The sequence below is a fragment of the Crocodylus siamensis genome, chromosome 4, assembly GCF_052110815.1.
Source record: "Crocodylus siamensis isolate JL-2025a chromosome 4, ASM5211081v1, whole genome shotgun sequence".
Lineage (NCBI taxonomy): Eukaryota > Metazoa > Chordata > Crocodylia > Crocodylidae > Crocodylus > Crocodylus siamensis.
In genome coordinates, this window is record NC_143398.1 from 186001974 (window position 1) to 186021492 (window position 19519).

The 19519-nt window shown below is 37.5% G+C and overlaps 1 protein-coding gene across 2 annotated transcripts in view; it reads left to right on the forward strand.

The window, feature by feature from the left end:
* Positions 1–19519, forward strand: part of PGAP1 (post-GPI attachment to proteins inositol deacylase 1) — a 62788-nt gene that overhangs the window by 20224 nt on the left and 23045 nt on the right. For both annotated transcript variants that reach the window (XM_090045196.1, XM_090045197.1), the window contains exons 9-21: positions 677–732; positions 817–900; positions 2589–2638; positions 3478–3529; positions 4904–4981; positions 7916–7991; positions 8269–8342; positions 8454–8505; positions 10262–10328; positions 14142–14250; positions 14573–14611; positions 15989–16082; positions 19361–19451. In XM_090045196.1, coding sequence (XP_089901322.1) covers positions 677–732; positions 817–900; positions 2589–2638; positions 3478–3529; positions 4904–4981; positions 7916–7991; positions 8269–8342; positions 8454–8505; positions 10262–10328; positions 14142–14250; positions 14573–14611; positions 15989–16082; positions 19361–19451 — 922 coding nt within the window. The remainder of the gene's footprint in view (positions 1–676; positions 733–816; positions 901–2588; positions 2639–3477; positions 3530–4903; positions 4982–7915; positions 7992–8268; positions 8343–8453; positions 8506–10261; positions 10329–14141; positions 14251–14572; positions 14612–15988; positions 16083–19360; positions 19452–19519) is intronic.

Sequence of the window (19519 nt, forward strand, 5' to 3'; positions counted from 1 at the left end):
CAAGGCATATTTCTGTTGGCTTTAATTCCTTTTTATAGCTCATTTTCTGCTCCTGATTCTTTATACACTAGAAGAAGGTGGGGCAGGCTTACACCTCACAAACAAATTAAAGCAGTGCAAACTAGCCTGCCTTCTGCCCCACTTGAGAGTAATATGCCTAACTACCTTTTTCTGTATGCCCTGTCATGTTCCATGTGTCTGAGATGTGAATATGTTATTGGGTAAAGATAACGCGGTGTGGTGGTTATATTTCCAGTGCTGCATCACCTTTGCTTAGCCTCCATACTGTGTTTGAAGCCAGAGGGCAAGTTTTTCTTTGAGACCTTGATTATGAAGAGACACATGTCTATTTATTCATTTGGAAAGTAAAAAAAAAAAAATGGGTCCTTGGGTGTAATTGGTCTCTGTATAACTGATCTTTAGCCATAATATGCAATTCTGCAAGGCAGTCCTGATAGTTTGATTGTGGGTCTGATCAGCTATTTTATGGGAATGTGAACAAAGCGATATTAAATACATTTTGTTAAAGCAGAATATTTGTTATAGTTTGTAAATGTCTACTGAAGATTACTGTTATACAGTATAAACAGTTCATAGAGTAACATACCGACAAGGTGAGGCTTAAATCTATTTGAATTGTGCAGAAGTGAATAAATCAAAGCATGTTTACTTCTAGGAGCCTTTACTTGGATTAAAATCAAAACCTCAAAATGGAACTATACAGTATACAATGTAAGTAACACTCTTTTCTTTTTATAATTATATTTTCTGGTTTTTCAGCTTTTCCTTGATAAATATTTTTTTTCCTTTCATTAGGAATCTGATGGAAAATATTTTACATTCCCCCTTGCAAGCCACAGAAAATCCTACAGTCATGTTCATTGTCAAAACAGTATGTTGGTGAGGAAATGCTTGTTTTCTGTGTTGTAAATTTATGTTTATGAAGCTGAATTACTTCCATTTAGGGTACTTCTACTGCCTTAATAATCAGGAGCAGATGTCAGTTTCTTGACTGTCCTCACAAACTATTACTTGATTGAATGGGCATACTGTTTATTATATATTGTTTCTAGTAGTACCATCACCATAGTATCTGAAGCTACATAAAGGAATTGCCCATTTTAGATTTTGTGACTTTCCCCCACCCTGCTTCTTAAGCAGCTTTGCTGTTGTTTGTAATCCATATTCCCTGGTGTAATTTCTTGACTTCAGTAGGCATGCTTCCATGCAAAACATGGTCTTAAAATTCAGTGGAGCCTTGAGTTTTACTTTTTTTATCTTTGGCACTTGGTGTGTAGTCCCAAGTGGTGGTGACTGCTGTGTACCAAATGAGCAATTCATAGGTATGAATGGAGAGGATGTAGCCAGGCCATATACTCAACTCTGATTTTTTTTGTCCTTCCTCTCACCCCTCATCATCAGTATGTTGTCTCAGATTCTGAACCTCAGAATAGTTTGCTGTAAAATATGTAATTGACTAACGTTCTTGAAATCAAAAGAAGGTAGGAGGAGTTGAAATCATTATCAGCTGCCAAGGATACAGATTGTATTAGACTGCTTTGAATGGCATAATGAGGTAATTCTGCCTTTCAAAGTAGGCTTAATATCTAACAACAGTGATTGTAGCATTGTTTATTTTTGACAAATTGATTATAAATTAAATATTTTCTTGTTAATTATTGTGCAGCAGTAGCTGTTTTTTCAGAACATTTTTTAAATTAGAAATCTTTATTTCCATTCTTTGTATTTTTCTAACAATGTGCCACAATTTTATTGCACCAGCCATCCTATTATTTGAGGACATATAATACCTTATCAGCAAGAAGAACACCTCCATTTTATTTGGACAATTTAGCTAGACATGGTAGGTTTACCTGATTTAGAATTTTACTAGGGCACTAGAATTACTAATCCATCCCTTATGAAATGTACTTCTTAAGTATTTAAAGCACTCCTGCTTTGTCTCTTTCAAAGGCAAGCTTTAGTGTTTTCATGATTAACAAACGTGACAGTGGTAAGTTGTTGGAACAATTTTTTTAAATCAGATATTTTTCACAATCATACTCCTATCTTCTCCTACTTGTAATCATTCATTCTTGGACTCTCATGTCAGATTTCTTGCTAGCGGATGCCTCATCAGTAATACAGGATTGTGACTTCAGCTCAGGACCAACAAAAAGAAAGTGCTCAATAATCTCTAATTATAACAAATTGCTGAAGCGACTTAGTAGAAAGCTACACTTTTATGTACAATTACACTTTGGGTTCAGTGTGTAAAATAGTTCTTAAGAGAAATTGGTTACTATGGTGATGGTGACTGTAGAAATACTCAATAGATAATAATAGGGAAATGAAGCTGGAAGTCCGCTCCTTTTTTTAGTAAACAGATCCTACTGTATTTAAAGATGAGGGGTTTTAGAAGAGCTGTTGACATCTGGTGACTGTAATAATTAGGCAAATGTAAATTGAAAGTAGGACTGATAACCTACTCTTAAGTTGTTGGAATAAAGTTTAATACTTTATTATTTTATTTCTAAATACATATTTATATTTTAAAGTAATAATGCACATCTGCATTTTATTAACAGGACACAAGTAGCTGGATTTATGGCTGTGTAAACAGTAATTCCTCTGTGTGGTGAGTGTAAATGCTTCTTGGTATTTACTTATGTAGATTTTACAACAACAATTTTGGGTGTTTGGGCATGTGAGAGCAGTTTAAAAACTGTTGAGATTTAAGTAAAATTGGTGCTGTTAATAATTCAAATGTTAGCTGTACAATCTGCTTTTTCACAATTATCTAATTAAATTCAGCAATATTAACTAACCTGGTACTATTTGTAACTGTCATGGTAGTGTAAACTTTATTTTGTTTCTAATCTGTTAGTGATATATCTTATTAATATTGGATACATCCTCTGTCATGGAATTTTGTTCGCTGCATATAGGGAGATGGTGTGTAGATATAAATGCATAATCTTTGTCAACTGAGACAGAGCTTTCAGGCAGTAGTTGAACAAGTTTGTTACATGTGTTATATTTTAAGTTCCCCTCGTTTTTGGGAGCAATGGATGTTTTTGTCTTTGTAAACTTATAAGAAACTAGGCACTCATTTAGTGTGAATACTGATCTCATTTAATGAATGTTTAACTTTGGAAAGTAGAAAGATTAATAATAGCTGGGATTGGTCCATATGCATGTATCTTCTAAGACACAGTTCTGCCAAATTGTCCAAAACAAGATTTGCCATCTGTGGTATTCCAGTCATAAATTACTTGGTTTTGCTAAATTACAAAGTGCACTTCATGAAATAATTCATTTGTATTAGACATAGATATATGTCCTGTTTAGTGCCTTGTACGTCTCTATAGAGATGGAAAAAACTGCTGGTACCTTAATCCACTGTTATGATTTGGTTCCCTTCATGAAGATGTACATCTTGCAATTTTGGCTTTTAAAGCATTTTAATTCTTACAGCCTGGAAGGTGTTGACTTATCCTGGAAAGCTGAGTTACTGCCAACTATAAAGGTAGGCCAGGCCATATGTTTTTGTGTAGCAAAAGTGGAGGGTTCATTTACTTGAAAATACTTTTATATAGGATTATGAATAACTTAATGTAGTCATTTATGGGATAGAATTGACAGTTAATGCCTAAGACAGGGTTCCTCTTGGAATAGAAGCTAGAGAGGATAAGAAATGCTCTTAATGAAAAATTGTGTTATCTTTTCTTTTTGAAGGTTTATGAAAATTACATTTATCCTCAAAAATTATTTTTCACTCAAAGCTGTTTTTCATGTTAAAATCTATTTGATTAACTTGTATGCAAAAAACCCGAGAAAGCTGGATTCTACAAAAACCGGCATGGGGAAAACAAGGGAATTAAGTGTTACGTTTACAAGGAACTTAAAAAGTTTACACTTAAGTAAAATGGCACAAATGAAACAGTAAGATGTTCTCCATAACTTTTCTATCACTTACCGTGCACGAATTGTCACTGAATTTCATTGCAGACAGTTTTACTATTGACCTTGTTAGGGGAAGGATTGGATCCTATCTAAAGGGTTGGGTGTAATCTTTTGAAATGTGTATTCAACTTGAGTAAGAGAAGATAATATAGCACAGGGCTGTCCAACTTCTAAGCTCTCAGGGTTCACATGTCATGCAGGCTGCACTAGGTGTGCCACATGGATGATTTCTCTTTCCCCACTGTTGTACCATGTGGGTGTTCAAGCATGATTTCCACCTCTCCACCACATGTCCACACAGGTGCACCCCCCAGCATTACACTCCACTTCCCCTGCAGCCCCCTTCTCCCTCCAGAGCCCTGGACTGTCCCTCAGGTCCCTGTGCTGGAGTGGGGAGCCTGGAGGGGTGGCTAGGTGAAAAACTAGGACATGTACACTAGTCTCTTGTGGGCTGTATGTGGCCCATGGGCTGCCAGTTGGATAGCACTGATGCAGCATAGTGTCCTTTGGTACCTAATACTGCACTAATACATTTAATGCTCTATAAGAAAAGCTCTATATTAGCTGTTTATTCTTAGTCATGTCTTCTTTGTTGATGTGAAGTTTGAAGCATGTAACTCTTGGTATGCTGGGTGAAATGTTCCTTCTAGGGATACAGAATTGGATTTTGTAATCTTAGGGGTACAGGTAAACCTCCTTTTGTATTCTCTGTACCCATGCTCTTCTGTGGGTTGCAGCAGGTTGAAACAGGACTGAGTGACAGCAGCCTACTAAGGCTGTCCCAGAAGCCTGGAGTCTCAGCAGTGCCTCCTACTTTGGGGTCTACAAAGGGTTAATTTCCCCAACTAGATATGCATAAAAACACTAGGTTAGGGATGAGAATTTTGCCAAATTGTATGTTAGTTTATAATTGCTAACTTGGTTATTCTTTTTCTAGGCTGTAACTCTGAAACTTCAGGAATATCCTTTTTTGTCCCATCTTGTAGTGCATGTACCATCCACTAATGGAAATAAGGTATTTAAGATGAGATTCTAACATTTTACTCAACAGGGTGTTCACACTAGTCAAATACTATAATTTCTTGTCCTTCATTATAAGAAATTAAATATGTGGAGCTGCACTAAATAATTCTTGATTTGAAAACCTATTTTAAGTGTGTGATGAGAGGTACATATATTGTTTTTCCAAGTATTTTAATACAGAGTTTTTTCCAGTAATTAGAATTCCTCACAGGAGTTGCATCTTTTTATTTAAAAAAAAAAAAAAGGTGGGGGGGGGGAGGGTAAGCAGTAATTCTTCAGTTGGTCCACAGAATTCCTGCTGGTGATTCTAGTTCATTTCCTCGTTTCTTTCTTCTAAATACTAAGACCTAGGACATCTAAATATATTTTCTTAGTATCAATCTCCTCTGTAAGCAGTTGCTTATACAGGGTACAAAGAACACAAAGTTGTGACACAAATGCTTAATGATTGAGAAGGTGAGAAGAGGTTGTTTGTGAAACAGTTTCACTTAAGATAATGGTCAATACTGTATGTAAATCTTGAAAAATCACTTTTGGTAATGGAAAATGAGAAATATTAGGTCTGAGGTGAGGTGAGAAAATATTTTAAAATAAAAGAAATGCATAGATTGTGGAGCCATGTTTTGTTAAAAATTACGTAGTCTTATCCATGTGAGCATAATTAAAGTTGGTTAAAATGGCAAACTAAGAATTCTTGGAATTAGTCAAGTCAGTACTGCATGTGGCCATAGTATTGCAGTCACTGTCCTTTGCCAGAATACCTTCTGAAGGGGGTTGCAGCTGATTAAAAATCAGAACAGTTATGATACTACTCTGTAGCCATTCTATTGCATGCTAGCAGCTGAATCAGTTGTTGAGCAGCTCCTGTAATGGGATGTGAAAAGGTTTGCTGTTCAGTGAACTAAAACTCAAAACAGGAAGCTTGCAAGAAGTGGAAACTTGGACAAACTACTACAGAGGAGTATAAGAGGATCACTCATGCATGCAGGGATGAAATTAGGAAGGCCAAAGTGCAACTGGAGTTGCAGCTAGCGAGGGACGTGAAGTGTAATAAGGAATGTTTCTACAAGTATATAAGCAACAAGAGAAAGATTAGGGAAAGTGCAGGTCCCTTACTAAATGGAAGAGGCAACCTAGTGACAGATGTTGTAGAAAAGGCTGAAGTTCCCGATGCCTTTTTTCAGTCTTCACAGGCAAGGTCAGCTCCCAGACTGACAGCATAGTGTGAGGAGGAGGTGAGCAGCTGACAGTGACGAAAGAACAAGTTAGAGACTATTTAGAAAATCTGGACATGTATAAGTCCATGGGGCTGGACATAATGCACATGAGGATGCTGACTGAGTTGACTGGTGCAATCGCAGGGCTGCTGGCCATTATCTTTGAAAACTCACAGTGATTGGGAGAGGTCCCAGATGAATGGAAAAAGGCAAAAATAGTGCCCATCTTTAAGAAGGAGATGTATCTGAGGAACTACAAACTGGTCAGCCTCACTGAAGTCCCTGGAAAAATCATGGAACAGGGCCTCAAGGAATCCATTTCTAAGTACTTGGAGGAGAAGATGATTAGGAACAGTCATCATGGATTCACCAATGGCAGGTCATGCATGACCAACCTAATTGCCTTTTATGATAAGATGACTAGCTCTGTGGATGTGGGAAGAACAGTGGACATGATATACCTTGACTTCAGCAAGGCTTTTGATATGGTCTCTTACAACATTCTTTCAAGCAAACTAAGGAAGCATGGATTGAGTAGACTGTAAGGTGAATAGAAAACTAGCTGAATCATTGGGCTCAGAGAGAAGTAGTCAATGGCTTGCTATCTAAGTGCTAGCCAGTATCAAGTGGAGTGCCTCAGTGGTTGGTCCTGGGGGTGGTTTTGTTCAATATCTTTATCAGTGATTTGGAAGATGGGCTGAAGTGCATGCTCAGCAAGTTTGCAGATGACATCTACTACTCCAACCATCTTGATATGTTGGAGGTTAGGGCTAGGATTCAGAGAGACTGTGACAAATTGGAGGATTGGACCAAAAGAAATCTCATGAGGTTCAATAAGGAGAAGTGTAAATTCCTACACTTGGGACACGAGTCCCATGCTCTGGTACAGGCTGGGGACTGATTAGCTAAGCAGCAACTCTGCAGAAAAGGACATGGGGGTTACAGTAGACAGTAAGTTGAATATGAGCCAACAGTGTGCCCTTGCTGTGAAGAAGGTTAACAGTTTACTGGGCTGCATTTGTAGGAGCATTGCCAGCAGATTGAGGGAAGTGATTATTCCCTTCTGTTTGGCACTGGTGATGCCACATCTGGAGTACTGCGTCCACTTTTAGGACCCCAATACAGAAATGTTGTGGACAAATTGTAGAATTGGGTGAAAGGCAGCAAAAATGGGTAGAAGGCTGGGACACATGACTTACGAGGAGAAGCTGAAGGAACTAGGTTTATTTAGTCAGGAGAAGAGAATACTGAGGGGGAATTCATTAGCAGCCTTCAACTACCTGAAAGGTGGTTCCAAAGAAGGTGGAGCTGTTCTCAGTGGGGGCAGATGACAGAACAAGGAGCAAAGGTCTCAAGTTGCAACAAGGGAAGTTTAGGTTAGATATTAGGAAAAAATGTTCTCACTAGGAGGGTAGTAAAGCACTGGAATATCCAGAGAGGTGGTGGAATCTCCATCCTTGGAGGTTCTTAAGATGTGGCTAGACAAAGCCTTGGCTGGGATGGTATATTTGGGGACGGTCCTGCTTTGAGCAGGGGGTTGGACTATACCTCCTGAGGTCCCTTCCAACCCTGATTTTCTGTGATTCTGTTTTTTAACAACCTTTGCACATTCTCTGCCCGAGGTTCTAAAGATAATAGGGCAAGATCCAAGGCTCTAGCCTTGTGTTCTTTTCAGATTTATGCAATAAAGTAATATTTCTTTGTTGCAGTTTACTTTGGACTGTGAATTTTTCCAAGAGGATTCCAGAACAGTAAAACTGCCTGTAACACATCTGTTTTCTTTTGGTAGGTATTGTGTACTGCTCTTCCAAAACTCAAAAACTGCCATTATATTTAATAATACATTTTGTCCTTGAGAGCTTCTGTGATCAATCTGAGTACATTTAAAATAATTGCTATTAAATGAATCTTAAGTTCATGCTTTGGTTGTTAATTTCTGGAAATGTTGTATAATAATTGCATATATAATGTATCTCTGCTTCCAAGAAAGAGATTAATGAGCTTTTCAAGCAAATCCATTAATCTAACAATTAGAACTAACACAAGGTATTCAATTCTACAGGGCTTTCTTCAAGCAAAATTTTATTAAATTCAACTGGTCTAATTTATAATGTACAGCTCCAGCACTTTGGCCAGGTAAAAATCTTTAATAAAAAAAAAGTCTTGTTATTCACTAAATAGTTCTTTGGAAAATGTAGGTGCATAAATTCATTTTTTGAATGATTTTTTTTGTTTGTTTTTGTTTAGATATATCAAGCTTTTAAAATCTACATTGAGGGACAATGTCAGTCACTCAACGGTAAACTTCATGTTTTCCTGGAACATATATCAGTGGTTGCAGTAAAATGTTCACTTGAAAAGGCAGTGAAAAATATAGCTGTCTCTAGACTTTGTAATGTTCTACATTGTAATGTGATTGCTTTCCAGTTTTTAACTTTGAGACACAAAACTAATACAAGTAGTAAAGCTTGAGAACTTTGGAGACAAAGACTTGTTTGTCTAATGAGTAGGTACAGTATGGGCAAGGTTATTCAAGCTTTCTAAAATTGCCTTGCCAGGGTGCCACACCTTTTTCTCTCGAAGGACAATAAATAAAAATGAGAAGGTAGTCTTTACACCATCCATCCTTGGCATTTGTCACTTAAACTATAGGCTTTTATTATGTTAATAGTCTTTATCTGGAATTGAACTGTTATTTCTAGTGTCATCACATGGTGAGGATTGTATTTGCTGTTGACTGGATGAAAATTGAAATATCAAACTACTTATATGTGGATAGAAAATCTAGGTCTTAATGCAGTTTTCTGTTTCCAAATAAAATAAAATTAGATAGGGGGTGTCATTTTGGTAGCTCAGTGTTAACAGTGCATTAAGATAAAGTAATTTTTTTTTTTTGGTCTAATGTGTTATAGGAAGCTTCCTAATTTATATAAATGTCAAGTTTCTAGTTTTTTGTTTGGTAATTGAATGTGCAAAAGAGAAACTTAACTGCATAAGTCATAGTGACTTCATATAAATGGACAGCTATGCCAATCATAGTTGTTGTGCCAGTTTTTATAGACCTTCATAGATTTCATAGACATTTGGGCTGGAAGGGACCCCAGAGGATCATTGAATCCAGCCCCTTGCCCCAGGGGCAGGCAGTCAGCAGGGATCATATGATCCTAGCAAGATAAGCATCCAAATGTGTCTTGAAGGCGTTCAAAGTGGGTGCTTGAACTGCCTCCGGCAGCAGTCTATTCCAAACCTTGGGGGCTTGGATAGTGGAATAGACTGCCACTGGAGGCGGTTCAGGCACCCACTTTGAACACCTTCAAGACAAATTTGGATGCTTATCTTGCTGGGATCCTATGTTGCTGTCACAACAACTATGATTGGCATATCTTTCTATTTATATTACGTCACTATGACTTATGCATTAAAGTTTATCTTTTGCACATTCAATTACCAAACAAAAAAACTAGAAACTTGACATCTATATAAATTAGGAAGCTTCCTATAACACACTAAGAGTTAAGCTCTTTAAACTGTGAGCTAGTTTTACCTGGCCATGCCAGGATCTATCCCAGACTTGGTACCCATGGATATAATCTGTGTAATAGCAAGTATGTGTGAGAGTGGTTTTACAGGCAAATTGAGTTTAGCAAGGGTTATTGGATGCAGTAAGGTGCTTTATTAATTTGCCTAGTTAATGGAAGATAATTATTAGATTTCGTAATGATCATGTAAGTATTTATATATAATACATACCCCACACATGTCCAAACTTTATGCTGTCAACTGAAAAATTAGCTCATAATTAACCATTCAGTAGCTTTCAATATAGTGAAGACTTCTTTCCATGCAGATTAAATGGCAACTATAGATGGTGCATCAGTCCTGGTTTTTCAAAATTAGTTTCAAAATCAGTTGTATATCTAAGTTTAAGTATTTGTGCAAAGCTGCATATATTTGATGTAGCAGGATAACCCAGTAGTCATTGTAACCATTGTATAGAACTGTGAATGAATTGTAGTAATGTTTCATAATTTATATTGACTTCTGTTCCTTTTCAGGAAGAAAACATAGTATTTACAGACTTCATGTACCATGGTCACATGAAGACTCAATAACTGTATCTAAGTAAGTATTTTAGAGAATTTAATATGTTATCTTGGCATTTTTCAAAGTAGAGATTATATCAGAGTCATCAGAATATTAAGTAACTAAGTCTTAAATATTTGTGCTGTATCTCTTGTCCTTCCTTAACCCTTGCACCCTTCTCTAGAATTACATATTTTCACTGCTGAAAGTACTCTCTTTCTTGTCAAGGTTGATTTGTAAGGGTTCTGCAAGCAAAATCTTTATTCCGCTATCTTAAGATGCAATTTTCAATGTTCCTTCTTTTTATATGTTCCTCCTCCTTCATCAGGGACAGACAATATATTTGTAGTAAGAAAAAGCTCGAGAGGTGCTCCATCTGTGAGAGATCCAGAAAGTTGTAAGAGGAAAGGGTTGCCATGTCTCATCCTTACTCTGACAGGGGAAGGGAGGTTAGAATTCTGGATAGCTTATTGGGATTGCATTTCTTATATAAACCTTCTCTCTTTACCCAACCTACTCTGTTTTCTGCTCTTCTGTGTTGTTGAGTCATCCTTTTCCACCCTTGGTATTAGCCAACTGTATCTTCTAAATTAGGGAAGTCAAACTCATCCAGCCCGATGGGCCAGATCTGGAATGTGGGGCTATGTCATCTGACCCTCAGGGCCAAAAATCTAACAGCAGCAGCTCATCCCACCGTCAAATTTTCAGCCTGACAGGCAGTTCTGCAGCCCAAGTGATATAACTCCATGCTCCACATCCATCCCACCAGGCTGGAAAGTTGGTGGTAGGATGCGTGTCAGCCCTATGGGGAGCCCTGGGGGCCAGATGACAACCCTGTGTCTTTGACACCCCTATTCTAAATCATCCACAACTTTTCTGGAATAAGTTTTTAAAATTCCCTACAACCTTTGGACTGAACCACTTCTGAAGAGAAAAACCTCATATGAATAATTTGGTCAAGAATCTGTTATTTTTTTCAGTCTCACTTTCTTCCCAAGACTAAGATTCAAGATTTTTTCAAAGATATTGCTCTTTCTGCTTTTACTATATTCCAGAAAAGTAGTAGTGTGTGCTATCATTCAAGTATCTGAATAAAAAACCTAGTAAGAATGTCAGACAGGCTCATCTAGCTCTGGAGCCAGAGTGCCCTTTCAAATATTCCAAAAAGAAAACTAAAAAGTTCACAAACCCATGGAAGTCTAAAATGCTTTATTTTCCCTGGTTTTCCTCATAGTTGTGAAAGAGGGAAGGTTCCTTTTTTCCCCAAAATATCTTTTAATCCATGGAGAAGAAGCTGGTGGCCATCACTGAGCTCTGTTTGAGGGAACTGGATGGCCAAACTTAGATTGAGGGCAAAATACCTGTCTTGAACATTTGTGTTTCTGGATCTTAAGGGCAAGATGCATAAAGGAAATAGCAGACCTTTCAATATGGCTCTTGCCCATTCAATATGGTCCTTGCAACAGAAATCCTGGGAAGTAGAACAGTTTCTAGTTGGCCAATAACAATGACAAAAATTTTCTTCTTCTGGAAAACAAACTAGAACATACGTTTCCAGTAGGGATGTACCGATAAACATTCTTTTGGCTGATACCAGTGGTCAATTGTTAACTAGCCATATTGGCTGATACCGATCCAATTGCTGGTATGCAGCCCACCATTTTGGAGAGCAGCATCCAGCTGGTAAGCTGGGGGGGTGGAGCCTAGGGGAGAGAAGGTGCAGGGGCAGGCACTGCCCACCTGGGGTGGGGCACTGGATGGAGCTGGGGGCAGCTCATCTGGGGAATGCGGAGGGGGGTGGTTCCTGCCACTGTGTGTGCCCTCAGGGGAGGCATGGGGGGCATGTATCCCCTGGATTTGTGTGTGGGGTGAAGGTGGTCTGTCTGCTCGGGGCCAGGGGCTGTGCTCCCTCCAACTCCCTGGATCAGTTGCTCACAGCTTTGCTTCATGCCCCAGCCCCACTCCCTCCCTTGCTGTGGGCCCTCAGTCTGCCCCCCACACCCCTTCCCCACTAGATCTACTGTCTGGACACTGCTTTCCAAGCTGCTGGGCTGCATTCCTGGCTGGTGTAGCTGCATGCATGCACATAGCATTTATCAGTGGCATTACCAGCCTCATTGGCTTAAAAAAAAAGCTGATTGCCAGTGTTGATGCGATACGGATTGATATATTGGTGCACCTAGAGTTCCCAGTGAACTGTATCTTGCAGATAAGTCAACTATCTCCTCTGCATTGTCATCTCTCATTTGTTTCTGCCTTATGTTTGCCGAGTGATCCTTTGACTCCAGATTGGCAAAAGTGGGAGTTATACCCACTTGATAATTGTCATAAATGTTCATCTGATGTGATCTAGAAAAATCAGTTCTTGCATTGTTCAATCCCATCCCAGACAGAACAATCTGAGGTTAGCAGCTTGCCTATTGAATGGCAGTGCCTAAGGAAGATGGAGTGTTTTTCAAAGTATAGCATCTTGTCTTGAAGTAGGCTTTTCAGTCTCTTGTTCTTCTAATTGGGTTTGAACAGAATTTGACTGGTATCAAAATAAACTAATAAGCCCCCAAAAATAAGACTTTTCAAACTTATAGATTTTTTTTTATAACAGAGGCAGGCCTTTGAGATGTTAAAATTGCAGCATTAAGTGGTGTCATAAATGCAGTGCCATTAAATTCTGTCAATAAATAAATGGGGCTGAGAGTCTTTAATGGAGCAACTCTATTGACAACTCATTTAATTGTGTTAGTGGGCTTGGTCCATAGTGCCAGATGCAGTCTCGCCCCATAAATTGCTTTTATTTTCTTCCATAAAAAGTGTCTCTTGGTTGCAGTCACATTTGCAAGAAGTCTCTGAATTCTTGTGGAAGCCAAAAACATAACTATAGCTTCCTTGTAGGACAAAGTAGGGAGGCCAAGAGTCATTTGCAGCTAAATCTAGCTCTTCCATTGTGCCAAGGGAGGCTTTACCAGTACACAAGGCCCTATTCCATCTCCTTTTGCTACTAGAAGTGCATAAAAGTAATGGGTTGGGGCAAAATAACTTGTTCTAATGTTTTTGTGGAGCTTTGGAAATACTTAAAGGCATGATGGACAAATTTAAAACAGCCTACAGTATTTGCAGAGAGAGACGGCCAGATCAGTTATTCCAGGAAGAGCTCCATTCCTGGAATAAGAGGTAATACTGTCCATTTATTTACCTGGCATACCCTTAAAGTGTTTTGAGGAAATAATTTTGCTGTTTTTCAGTAAAACTGTGGATGCAACCTAAATTCCAAAACACAGTGGTTTTATGATTGGCAAAGATGTAATTACAGTTATATTTTATGCTTTTTTAAATAAACATACATTCAAAATAAGGCCTTAGAAGTTATTCTAAATCACGATTCTGACTGTTATTGAGAGCCTGTTGATTGTAAGATTAGAATGTGAAGTGATTTTTTAAATAGGATTAACTGTAAACACATTGCAGATTAAAAGGAGTTTAAAGATCACTTTAGCTTTAAAGCCTTTCACTTTTCCCCTTTTGTACATATTTCCCTCCCTTTCTCCTAGTATAATTCCTGGACGTGGGATTTGATTGATTACTTTTGAGCCCATTCTCTACTCTGCTTTTTTCTTTATCAGCATTTGAATGGAGCCTCACTCCTAGAAGGTTAAACTTATTTAAATCCTGCTAGCTCAGAGGAATAGATTGGAACTATTCATACCGCTCTAAACAACTCCTGTTTATGACATCTGGCTTGTCATTGTGACCCTTGTTTTGCTTCTGTTTTGAAAAACCTTGCATTAAAAATCTCAAAAATATTTTTGTATTTTTTGCTTATAACCAAAGTATTTACTTATTAAGTTGCCGTTTCAGAGTTCCATCTTTAGCTGAGATTTCTGCTAAACTCCATATTGCACAACCTGAAAATGACAGCAGTGTTGCAGTATTAAATATTTATTCATCCTCATATTGTCAATATGAAGTAAGTAACCTGCATTCATTTTTACAATTTATATTGTTGTAAAGCTGTTGAGATTTGTCTCTTGGCATATTGTAAATGACTGTTGGCAAGGAACTCTGTTATTTAATCCAGAATGTTCCTTTTCTTTCTATTAATGTGGTACAAGTTTAAAATTGGTTATGCAGCAGGTGAAGTGGTACTGAAAGCTGATAAATATTTTTCAGGAAACCAAAAACTTAAGCATAAGTGTTAATATTCTACCTTTTGTGACTACCATTCAGAATACTTATCACTGAACAATGATAACAAGATATTAAAGTTCTTTTTTTGTGTGTTCAACAAGGTAACCATCAAGACTTCTTTCTTACAAGTTCTTGGACAAGTAAGAAAACCTTTTTAATGCTGTTTTGTGTAATGTATCCCTAGTAGTGTATTATGCATTGCCTTGTTAGTTAATGCCAGGGCACATGTGGAGAAGTACCTGGGTTTTTTTAAATAGTTTTTATCTTTGAATAGTCTTTATCTTAAGATAAAAAAATATATGAACATAGAGTGCACCAAAATAATGATATATTACTTTTTTTCTTAAATATTCATACAGTACTGTAAAACCTTTTTTTTACTATGCCCTTTTGGGATTCTTTTTTGGATACTCTGTATGAGACTGAGACAACTCTGTTAGATTAAAGTTCTTTTTTACTCAGCAAGTCATCATGGTATACTGAGCAACTCTGACACGAACTCCAAAATACTCATGGCTGGGTCATGAAAATGTTGCTAGTGATCTTTTCTGATGTATAAACTGACCAAACTAAACTATTTTTTACCTATACCTTATTTTTACTTATAGCTTTGTCAGTAGGTTAATTATAGAGCTTTATCATGATGTCATTTTATGATACAAAGCACCTCTGTGCAGTAAAATATTAGTTTATTGGATAAGTAGGTTCTTTTGACCTATAGTCTCCTCTAATCCTATTTTTTATTATCTGCTAATGGAAAGAGGAATGAAATACTCTGAATAATCTCCTTGAGGATTGCACTTTTGTTTCATGTTTATACACGTTCTTTTGAACGATATAAAATTCTGATTTTTGTTTTTACTACATATTTATTTTAGGGTGTATCAGTTATGTTCTCGAGCTGACTTCTAAGTTCAGTTGTTGTTTATTCTTATCTTTTTTTTATGTGAAACAGTTGAGGTGTTAGTTTGTTCCTTATACACTTATCCCAAGGGGAGAAAATGTGGGTATGAACACATACACATTTTTGCCACTTCAAAAGGGGATGGGGTTCTGCTACTCAGAATGCCCTGTAGCTATTCTGTTGTAATTGTTACATTTGTATGTTTCTGTAGTGATACAAGTGAGCTAAATACATCCTAATTTTGACACTGAATGAAGCAGGGCTAAATGTAGAGTGATTCTGCTGCATTTGTTACATCTGTATGATTCTTTAGGGGTATAGTTGCAGTGTAATAGCTTTTATCATATCTGTCTACACCCTCTGAAACATTTTTGAGAGGTTATTCCTATAACAAATACACAAACAGGGAGCTACTGAGTTGTGGGTTTATGAGCATTTCTCATGTATAGCTTTGATCACTAACAGGGAGTCCTTGAATGTGGACATACCAAGTGAAGAACAGAAATCATACCTCTTAAACTATGTAGCAATCACATTAGTATGAGCCTGTTGTATTAATCTCTTAATCCTTTTTTGTATACTCATGTTACTTTATAACTTCCTTGTCTTCCAGCTAATAAGATTCCATGGTGGTACCCTTCCTGTGTATGTTATTTCTAATATTCTTCTTGCATATGGAGGACAATTAAATACATTAATTTCAACAGGTAATGCTGCATAAAATGATTTAGAGCCGTGCTATAATCATATGCTTATATATTGTGATCAGTATGTTGCTTTCTGATTTCACAGGGGTACACCAAGGTGATTTGTCTTATGTTTTTAGGTTAATCCCTCAGAATTTTAAATAATTTCTCATGGTCCTAAAATTCTCCATATTTGACAAAGTTGTATATTCTGTGTTCTGTTTAACTTAAATATTTCCATTTAAATTGTTATCTGTTGAAAAATGACCTGAAGCATAAGGGGGGGTGGGTCACTTTACTGCCTTTGGGAGGGGTCCTGTGCACCAAAACATCACTACTACGGCTCTGCATGAGAATGTGTTCAGAACAACTGTGGGGTATGGACAGATGTAACAATTTTATTGCTATTAAAGGATACTGATTCAAGCTCTTATGCTGTAACTGTTATATCTGTGTAATTCTGTAGTGATGTAAATGTAGGAGAACTGCTTCAACTTTAACTTACCTTCATTCAGAGTCAGTATTAGGGCAGTTTAGCTAATCTGTTTGACTACAGGATTATGCAGACCTAACAGACTATAATAGTTGACACATGCTCCAAGCAGTAGCTCCCTCACCCCTTTTAAAGTTGCTAAAATTTATGTCAGTAGCTTTTGATATTGTAAAGAGATAAAAACTTTCGGACAAAAGAATTCCATACCAACTGTGCTGATTGTAATTAAGCTATCCCTTGCATCAGTTTCTCCCTTTTAACTGTGGAGATGCAAAAGTATTTTAGCTACAATTGTGGCACTAAGGCATTTGAGTAGTAGTTCTAACCAATTGAAAAACAGAAGTTTCAATCTACACGTATTCTTTATCACAGGATGAAGGATTTGCATCCTCAGAACATAGTTTTTGCATAAAGCTTGCTCTACGGCAATGTAGTGGTATGCTATGTCACTGTATGGCACGCTACAGTGACGCAGTGATTGCGCAGATCTACATGTGATCACCAGCTATGTCACTGTAGCAGCACACTCCCCCAGTATAGGTCATTGCTATGGCAATGTAGCAGTGAAATCTAACTATGCACCACCCATACTACACTGTGCTTAAGTACTTCCAAGAGGAAGTACTAAATCACAGCAATATGTAGACGCACTCTTTAAGAAAGATTTGAGGAAGTTACTGGCAAGTTTATAATTTAACAAGTAAAAAGCCATAGTTCTTGATTTGTGAAGAGGTTTATTACTTTAACACTTTGGACTTCAATCCTAACTCAAAATCCAGTTTTAATTCTGTTTCCTTTTTCAGTTTATATCCTCATCAAATAAATTCCTTAAATGTTTCCCTGGAAAATTTTACCCCCAAATACATGGACATGGTTCCATTGTTCTTAGATTTTATAGATTTCATAGACATTAGGGCTGGAAGGGATTTCGCAAGATCATCTGGTCCAGTCCCCTGCCCAAGGGGCAGGAAGTCAGTTGGGGTCAGATCACCAAAGCAAGATAAGCATCCAAGCATTTCTTAAAGGTATCTGGAGTAGATATTTGCACCACTTCTGTAAGGAATCTATTCCAGACTCTGGAGACTCAGACAGTAAAACAGTTTTTCCTTCTGTCCAGTCTAAAACAGTCTTCCAGCAGTTTGTGGCAGACCTTGTCTTCCCTTGGGATGCCCTGGTGAACAGATGTTCTTCCAGTTCTTGATGCGTACCCTTTATATACTTATAGGCTGCCACCAAGTCACTCTTGAGCCTTCGCTTCTCCAGGCTGAAGAGTCCCGTGCCTCTCAGCCTCTCCTCATAAGGCCTGTTCTTTTGACCTCTAATCATGCATGTGGCTGCTTCAAAGGGTACTTTATGAACTTATCTGTATTTAGTGTTTTCACCTTTAAGTTGCTTTCTGGAATAACTTGTTTTTAATAGTCTTCCCAGGTACTCTGTCATGACACTTGGGAAGTTGCTATCTTGTCAGCCTTTTTTATGTGCTACTGCTAGTCTGCTAGAAATTTCTCTTTTTGTATGGTGGTTAATATCAATATACAGCAAGCTATAACAACTCAGGGATTTTAACTAGCAATGTCATGGGAAAAACTGGAATATTAGAAGAAACAGTATGCACTGTGTGTGTGTGCAGTGCTGCCTAAGTGTTCCTTTTCTTCTGTCGCCTTAAAACGGACTCAGTCACTGAGGTTCTGGAGTTTCTGGCTATCTAATTCAGTTTGTATAGTAAGCGAGCAAAATCATTTTGTAAGCATTCTAAGAGCATCTAGCTGTGCTATCTCTGCCAGACAAAATTTTCTGTCTTCATTTCGTAAACATTTTGTGTTGTATAAAAGTATGGACTATTTATGCATGTGTGTATTTAAGTATATTTGTGAATTAATGCTGTTTCATATACAAACAGTAGTGTGACAGGGGGTGGGCCAGAGAGGCACCAGGTGAGGAGGGCACTGAAATTGTCTTCCCAACCAATTCACTGCTGCTCTGAGCACACGCCCCACCACACTCTTGCATGGTTTGCCCCAGGTACCAGTTCTGTTTGTTATGCCACTGTACGCTTCGGTGAAGCTATAAAAATTTACACCAGCTGATGATCTGGTGATGACCTTTGTATTTGTATATAGAATCTATCATGTTGTAGAGTTTAGTAGTTGCTGTAACTGAAATCTGTGGTAATGAAGGCTGTCTGAACATAAAGTCTCTTGTTATAAAGTAAAATATAGGAAATAATTTTTTAGAAAGCACAATGTTCTCTCCTATTACTATCCTCCACCAGCAAATGCCATCTTATGTGTGAGTGATGCAACACACACAATTACCTTATCAGACGTTTAAAGAAAATATAGTAAGAATGTAGAACTAGCCTGTTAGTCTAGTAACATGTTGAATATGGTAATAGATATTGAAGACATTACTTAAATTAAGACAGATTTTGTTGGCTGACTTCAACTGACAAGGCATGATTGTATTTGAAAAGCTAAAAGCAAGCCTCTACAAAAAACTGGCAGCCAGGCCCTTGTGCTGAAAAGCATCTTTCTTCAGCCTCAAGTGATATTAGTATAATTCACAAACTTTATAGTCTGTTTATCTAAAACTGTTATTCCATGACATCTGGCTCTGATCAATCAATTAATTAATAAGCATTTGGTAAGAGCCTTGCTGTTGTGCAGTAAAAATATAAACCACTGCTACATTACTTAATATTAACTTTTAACTTTTAAAGTTGTTCTCAATTTCATTCTTCATTATTGAGCTCTTGTTTTGAGCTTTGCAGCAAGGAAGAAATTAGTTTGGCTTTTTTTCCTTGTAGGTCAGTGTTCAGATTTTGCTCTTGTACTCTCAAGAACAGCCAGACCCTACAAAGTAGAGCCCGCTTTGAATATTATTACGTTTTTATTGGGGTAAGTTATTTTCTATTGTCTTGCTTAGCAGTTTCCAAAATAGAAGCCTCTGTTAAAACAGTTGGAGT